The following is a 7,922-nucleotide window of genomic DNA, read 5'->3' as shown; positions in this document are numbered from 1 at the left end:
CTTGTAAACGAACATGTTCCTCAACAAGCTTAGCATGCTCACTAGTAAAAGATGTAGGGGAACTAGCATGCTTTTCAACAACAATGGGATCCTTCATTGATTCAAGTGCTTTCATGTAGGTTTCTTGAAGTAGGTCATGGTTCTCTCCAAGTTTCTTGAGCTCATCCTTTACAAGCTTGTTAGCTCTTTCAAGGTGGTCAAGATCCCTAGTGAGAGAGGCATGAGCAACTTCAAGTTCCTCTTTTGAGGTGTGGAGCACTTGAGTCAAAGATTGAGCCCTATCAATAGTTTCTAGGTCCTTAACTTTATCAAGTTCATAGGTTTCAATTTGTTGCTTAAGGCCTTGAGATATGCACCTTTCGGTTTTTAGCTCTTGTCTTAGGAGATTGAATCTCCGTTCCTTTTCATTCAATTGATATTCTAATTCCTCAATGGACTCATCCTTTTCTTTGAGAGAGTCCATCAAGAAATCAAACTTGACAAGAGCATCACCACGAAGGGTGCATCTAACATTGTAAAGTTCCTTAAGCACACTTAGTTCATCTTGATTTTCATTTTCATCATCAAGAACACTAGATAGGGAAGGTGGAGATTCCATTACCTTGGTTTCCCTTGCCATAAGACAAGAACCAACGATTGTAGAGGAAGAAGAGTCATCGGAGTCATCATCTTGAGTGATTCTTGCCATGAGGGAGGAACCAACATCATTCTCCGTGGAGTAGTCCTTGGAGTAGTCATATGTGAAGAGTGACCCGGGCTTGGAGAAAGCCAAACCGGCCACCCCGGCCTCCTTCTCCTCATCTTCATCTTCATCATCGGACAAGTACTCGGCTCCAACAAAGGCTCTTCCCTTGTTCTTCTTGAATCGATCGTTGATTGGGTTTGGCTTCAATCTTGGCTTGACCCCTTTGATGAATCTTGGCTTGTCTACCCTTTTCTCATAAGGGCACTCATTTGCAAAGTGGCTATCTTCATCACAATTGTAGCAAGTTCTCTTCTTCTTCTTGTCATTGAGGAGCATCGGAAACTTTGCCTTGTATTTCTTGGCAAAGAAAGCAAAGTCGGTAGCCATATCACTAGTTGAAGTCATCTCTTCTTCTTCTTCAATTTCAAGGTCTTCTTTGCTTTCAAGGTCGGCTCTAGCTTTGAGAGCAAGGTTGTGTGACGCTTCATGGTTGTGTGAAGCTTCATCAACACGGTTCATTGCCTTGAGCCTCTTTCCGGCTTTGGCCATGTTTTCATTGGCGGCCACATAGGAGACTAGATCATCGGAGTTGAGATCGGCACTCTTGGTCATGATTTGCAAGTTGAGCCCAAGGTTGGTGTCTTCTTGTTTGACGGCAATCATAGCAATGACCTTGGATTTTATGAAGGCTTCGTTCATCTCGAATCCGTCATTGTACTTCTCAGCACCAAGACCCTTGATCCTTACTTTCACAGCACCAAGCCTAGCATAGGCATCGAATACGGATTCTCCATCTCGAATCATGAACTGGTAGGCCTCTTGCTTTGCGGTCTCATAGAGAGATGATTGGATCAAATCGGTTCCCTCTTGGAGTACTACGATCCGATCCCACAACTCTTTAGCGGAGACAATGTCATCAACTTGATCTAGAAGCTTGCGGTTGATGCCACTTCTAATCTTGTCACGTGCGGATGCATTGAGTTGACGGTTGTAGAACTCGGTGGAGGACAACCGAGTAGGATCTTGTGGCTCCCGATATCCATGAACAATGAGCTCCCATAGCTCCACACCTGCAGCTGCGAATATGAGATTCCATAGCAGATTTCCAATGAGGAAAGTGAGTTCCATCGTAATGGGGAACGGTCCCACTATGGTTTATATGAGGCATGGGTGAAGTGTTTTTGGGATAGCTATGGTCAACCTCATGGAAGGATTCTTTAGAAGCCGAAGCCCCACTAAGAGTTCCACCCGCGGTTAGGTTCTTAAGCATGGCGGTCATTTCGTCATTTGGTTTTGTAGCTCATCCTCCTTTTTCTTCTTCTCGGCATCATATGCCAAGAATCTAGATTTCATCTCTTTAACCGAAAGGTTAGAGTCTTCATCTAGACCCTCGAAGAGTTTATCCATCTCACTCTTAAGGCGGTGAAGCCCTTAATAAGAGTCTTGGCTCTGATACCAATTGAAAGTATAGAGATGGTAAACCTAGAGGGGGGGTGAATAGGTTTCTACAAATTTTAATTCTTTCTTTGCAATATTAGGCTTTGCGGAATATAAAGATGAGCCTAATGCAAACTAGGTGAAGCAACCTATATGAGGATACAACTAACTCAAGCACGAAGGCTCTCACGAGCAGTTAAATCACAAGTAAGGAGTTCGGTTAGAGATAACCGATAGCACGCGGAGACGAGGATGTATTCCCGTGTTCCCTTGCTTTGCAACAAGGTACGTCACGTTTGGAGGAGTGGAGGTCCCACGAAGGATTCCCCGCGCCACGAAGGCTCACCCTATTCTCCGGAGCCTATCCCACGAAGGAATAGCTCACTCACTTGTGGTAGACTTTGAGGTAGCCTCCAAACCTTCACAATCTTGCCCGGAGCAAATCCACAGACCCGGATGCTTCCGGACTCCTCTTGCCCACCTAGGGTTTCCAAGGAACCCTAGGAAGCAAGCTTCTCAATGAATACAAGGGGGAATGAGATTTGGCTTGGTAGAACGGTAGATCGGGTCCTCCTCTAGTGATTCCCTGGAGGGATTTGAGTTTGGGTGGAGGAGGAGGGAGATCTCGAGGCTTTTGGTGTTTCTAGCAATGGAGTAAGAGAGAGAGAGCTCAAGAACAGTTTATAGTATGTTGCCTAACTCGTCTAGAGGTAGGAGAAGGGCTATTTATAGTGTTCTTCAAAATCTGGCCGTTGCCACTTGCCACCTCAGCATTCTTCCCGACAAACCCGGTCAGACCGGACCACAGACCGGACAGCCCGGTCCAGAGGCCGGTCAGACCGGACTGGTGACCGGAGCACCTTTTGCGTCGTTCTGGCTCTTCTCCGGTTGGTGCCCGGTTTCCGACCGGTCGACCGGACGTGGTGCCGGACCCGCCGGTCAGGAGCCCGGTCGACCGGGCCATAGACCGGACCTGCTGGTCCAACTGTGGAGCTCGGTTTCCGACCGGTCGACCGGCTCGTACGCCGGATCGGCCGGTTGCTCGGTCCGGTTGGACCGGGCGGTGACCGGATTTCTCCTGTAACCCCTTTTTGATTGTTGTTGAAATGGGGGGTCACCTTTAGCCTTCTTGTTTCATTGATACACCTTTATACCTCTTTGGCTAATACCTGGGAATCATCTAGTAGTCATGTATTAGTCCAAATACACTAGCACGGTGTCATTGTTACCAAAATAATGGATAAGGGTAAAATACCCTTACAAGTTCCTAGGACCTCCTTTGGCGGGGCGGATTCTGCCTTAGTTTTCTCCTCATCCTCCAACTCCTTCTTAACACGGTTGCATTCCTATGTGTCCATGGAGGTCGCATCGTCAGATAGTGGGCTTAGGTTGTCAAGTATTGACTCTTCTTTGTCTCCGGTATCCTCTTGCTGATCCGGAGCATTGTTGTCTCCGGCAACCTCTTGCTCATCCGGAGTATCGCTGTTTCCGGCAGCCTCAACTTGCATGGGTTCAGCTCCATCCTGAGGAGGGGCGGTTCCTGCGGTATGTGCGAGGAACTGCACGAAGTGGTACCTTTGCTTCTCTAACACCTGGGAGACCCAGGCAGATCTGCATTGGTCTTCCACCGTTATATTCTGCTCAGAGGCGGATTGGGTGGGCTTTGAAATTACTAGATCTAAGGCGGAATCTTCCTTAGGAAGTTCCTGCGGCTCAGATCGGATCTTCTCGACTGTGTCCTGCTCAGCGGCGGTCGCTTCAGCGTTACTTACCAGGGCGTTTCCGTCGGAATCGACGGTCTCGTCGATGAAGATGTGAATGCCACCGATTGGGATGATGGAGAGCTTGATGGGGTCGGTATTAGCCGGAATCCAGCACTCGTCCTGAGGGACGATCGGAAAATTCTCGGCGTAAAGGACACGCCCCACGGCGATGGAGTCGTTGAAGCTTCCCATGGCGGAACCATCCCGGTTCTGGCCTCTAGACGCCGTTGGCTCCACGGTGGGCGCCAATTGTCATTTCCTATTCGATGGTACCTCGGAGGAGGGTTCCTAACGAGGGGGAGAAAAAGTAGGGGCCATCGGGCGGAGAGTCCTCGGGACGGTGGTACGCGATTTACCCAGCTTCGGAACACCTGCACGATGACAGGGGCTACTGCTGCTTGTCTGGAATTATCTGAGCGCTTTCGCGTTGTTACAATGAGTTGTGGTTGTGCCTCTAGGGCTCCCAGGATCCGGCTTATAAAGGCACTAGGATCTAGGGTTTACACGGAGAGTCTTAGCCGGAATACAAGTTGCCTAACTACGGAATATTACATTGCCGTGCATGTCAAGGATCCAACTTTCCTTATACGCCATACTGGATCCGTCTACCCCTGATGGGCCAGGCCGGATTCGACTTCCAGAGTTGGTCGATGGATCCGGCTCCTCGTTCCTGGGCTGGACTTCATCCATCTTGATCTACATCATCTGGGCCGCCCGATGGGCCATAAGCCACCATCACCGTCTATGGACCACCCGAACTTGCCGGATCTAGGCACTGTCGATGGTACACCCATGAAGTATACCCACAACAGAGGGGGATTTCCCAACGCCTCCAATTACTCTATTGCCGGCGGACTATTTTTTGGACCACCTCCAAAATTAGTGGAGACGAGTTCTAATTTTGTCCGAAGTATTCCCTATTTCTGATATGTCACTATCATATATGAAGCTATATTGCTCGTGTTTTATCACACAATCAAGACATTGATTTTATATTTTTTCCTTTTTGTAATGGCTATTATATCTAAAGATGTGAAAAAACTCGGTACCAATTGGCTGCCAGGGAGCTCTCATTTCCCCCTCCCCTCTCTCGTCCTGCTACAGTAGTTGAGAGGCTCTTCTTCCCCGTCGGGCCGCTCCGATGTCCTCTCCGCCGGAATAGTCGGCCGGAGTACATAGCTGTAGTGGTAGGTCTAGGTTTTGGTCCTTTATGGCGTTTGGCGTCTATGCCGGGAGGGAGGCGGCGGATCTTCTCAGTCAGATCTGGCGCCGCACCATCTTCTTCCACTGCTTCAAGGTGCTCCGGTGGTCGGAGCCGGTGTTGAGGAGGTGGAAGGGAGAGGAGATCTACATAAATAAGGCTGATTCGGCGGGATCTGGTGGTCAAGGCCGGAGCTGCAAGCTTCTCCCCTGATCTGTCATAGTGGCGTGATTGGGGAGGGGGCACAGCTCTTGGTCGGCTGCCCACTGGATCTGCATCAGGGGAGCGGTGATGCTTCTCACCGGAGGTTCTCTACGGCGCCACTGTCGTGGTTCTACATGGCCGAGGGGTGGCCCCTCCAACCTCAAGTGATGGCTCTTGGCCGTCACTTCCAGGTCTTCATCTGGAGGTTTCATACGGCGCCTCTGTCGCCGTTCATCTTGGCCGAAAGGCGGCCCCTCCAACCTCGAGCGACGGCGCACGGCCGTCACCTCCAGGACTCAATCAACCTCCGGCGGAGGTTCTCTAGCTTTGTCGTGGTTAGCTCCCACCTTCATGCCCCAAGTGGTCTTGTCCCCGGCGGCATGCAGGTTGACTACGGCGAGCTCTGCAGTGGTGGAGATGGAGCTAGACCGGATTGCTTTTCCTGTTTCTTTCTTATGGTCCTCTGTGCAAATTGTGAGGATCGATTTGTAATTTCTAGTTTTTCTTTGACCCTTTCTGTAATTTGTACTGCCACCGCTTTGACTGCAATGAAGCTCTAGGCCCTTCGAGACCTCCTCTGTTAAAAAAAATTTGGCTGCCAGGTGGAAAGGGCAAAGGCTATGGCGGCTTCCAAACGCAAGCATGTTGTTTGATTGCATATAATCTATTAATTAGAGCTGTTTGCAACTAATTACTGCTAGAGCCACTGGTCTCTGCAACCAAAATTTAAAGTCACTGGTATGTGTAACAATCAGCCCAAGAGTTACTGTTTTGTGCAATTTTCTCCATTATCCTCGATACCACAAATGACATGCGGGTGCCGTCATCCGTGTGGTCAAATCCGACAAGAAGTGCTTTTGTTGACCATGGCAAAGCGAAAAGACTGGTCAAGCGCCTCGCCTGACAGCTTGATTCCTTCTTCCCTCCATGTCTTGTCCTGCCACAGACACAGTACTAGCCGACCTGCTGTTACACAGCTACAGTACCAGGGCAGCAAGGAAGCAGGAGGGCATACAAGTTTCCCAGCGCTCTCTTTCAGAAAAACCCCTCTTGTTTCCGTTTACAAATTCGAAGACATTCCATCAAGAAAACACTAGGTGTACCACTAGTTGTCAGTATACTGCATCTCGATTTGGATACTTTTGCTTTGCTTGAATATCCAATAGTTTAAGGACTTCTACGTTAAGATATCTCATAACAATACCCCTCGCCCCATGCTGTGCTTGACGCCGTTCTTGTCTTCCTTCCTCTTCACCCCACCGATCCTATCCATCTTTCCAGTATCCCACTTCCCTCATCGTCTTCGCTAGCTCGCAAGGAGCATCAGCCAATGGCGGCCGAGACGTACGTCACGTATGTGGCCTTTCAGGGGCACAGCATCAAGACCACCGTCACGTCCTCCGGCACAGCCGTCAAGCGCTGGCTCCGGGAGATCCGCTACATGTACCGCTGGGTCTACCACAAGCTCATCGTCGGGCTGGACGTGGAGTGGCGCCCCAGCTTCAGCCGCGTGCAGAACCCCGTGGCGCTCCTGCAGCTCTGCGTCGGCCGCCGCTGCCTCATCTTCCAGCTCATCCACGCCGACTACATCCCCTCCGACCTGGCGATGTTCCTGGCCGACCCTGGCATCCGCTTCGTCGGCGTCCGCTTGCAGAGGGACGCCAACCTCCTCAGCAAAGACTACCGCCTCCAGTTGGCCAACACCATCGACCTGCGCGGCCTCGCGGCGGACGGGATGCAGATGCCCTGGCTCCGTCAGGTCGGGCTCAAGGGCATCGCGAGCGCCGTCATGGGGGCCAACATCGAGAAGCCACAGAGTGTGAGGGTGGGCCCGTGGGACGCCTACCGCCTCTCGGACGAGCAGATCCACTACGCCTGCATCGACGCCTTCGCCTCCTTCGAGATCGGCCGGAAGTTCCTCACCGGCGACTACCCTCCTGCACACTGCCTTACCGCTGCCGAGGACTACACCTCTGACTACGCCTCTGACGAGGACTGAGGTAATGGACGCACGGCGTGGTTCCTGCAAACTCTACCTTTCTACCTTGCTAGTGCGTTCGTGTCTTCGTGATCTCGTAGCGTTAAGCAGAACTATGGTTTACGAGTTTATGGATCTGTAATGAATCAACGGAAGCAGACAGACATTTGTGATGATTAGGACTCCTTTTACAGTTTTACTCAACATTTGGGCTGGAGTGCCAGTTAATTTTATTCATGTCATGCATGTCGGCGCTTCTTTCAATTATCAACGTAGGATGTTTCAAATTTACTACTTTGCTCTCCAGATTTGGCACTTGTTTCTTCACCAAATTCTCATTTGAATTACAAATTATCAAATCTCACTTGCCGAATTTGCTATGCATTCTAAATTTCTAATCCTTTCACCAAAGCAATCTTTTTTTTAACACAAAGATATATTAACTTAACGGCCACAATACAAGATTACAAGGCTCACTAAGGGGCAAGAGCAAGCAGAGTTGAGCTGCATAGAATAAGTTCTAGATGGCGATGATACGAAGACTATAATTGGAGTCAAACAACGGTTTATCCGCCAACATCCCGGGCTTGAACTTGTTGGAATTGCAATCTTCAAAGTTCTTCTTTATGCTCCATACGTTGAGGTTTGTGAGCA

The 7,922-nt window shown here is 49.8% G+C and overlaps 1 protein-coding gene across 1 annotated transcript; it reads left to right on the top strand.

The window, feature by feature from the left end:
* The first annotated feature begins 6,558 nt into the window (after positions 1 to 6,558).
* LOC124682896 (Werner Syndrome-like exonuclease) lies at positions 6,559 to 7,422 on the top strand. Its single transcript, XM_047217502.1, has one exon. The coding sequence runs from the start codon at positions 6,621 to 6,623 to the stop codon at positions 7,287 to 7,289; it is 669 nt and encodes a 222-aa protein (XP_047073458.1). The 5' UTR covers positions 6,559 to 6,620; the 3' UTR covers positions 7,290 to 7,422.
* Positions 7,423 to 7,922: the final 500 nt, after the last annotated feature.

This window comes from Lolium rigidum, chromosome 1 (assembly GCF_022539505.1).
Source record: "Lolium rigidum isolate FL_2022 chromosome 1, APGP_CSIRO_Lrig_0.1, whole genome shotgun sequence".
Taxonomy (NCBI): domain Eukaryota; kingdom Viridiplantae; phylum Streptophyta; class Magnoliopsida; order Poales; family Poaceae; genus Lolium; species Lolium rigidum.
This window is presented reverse-complemented; position numbering and strand designations above follow the sequence as displayed.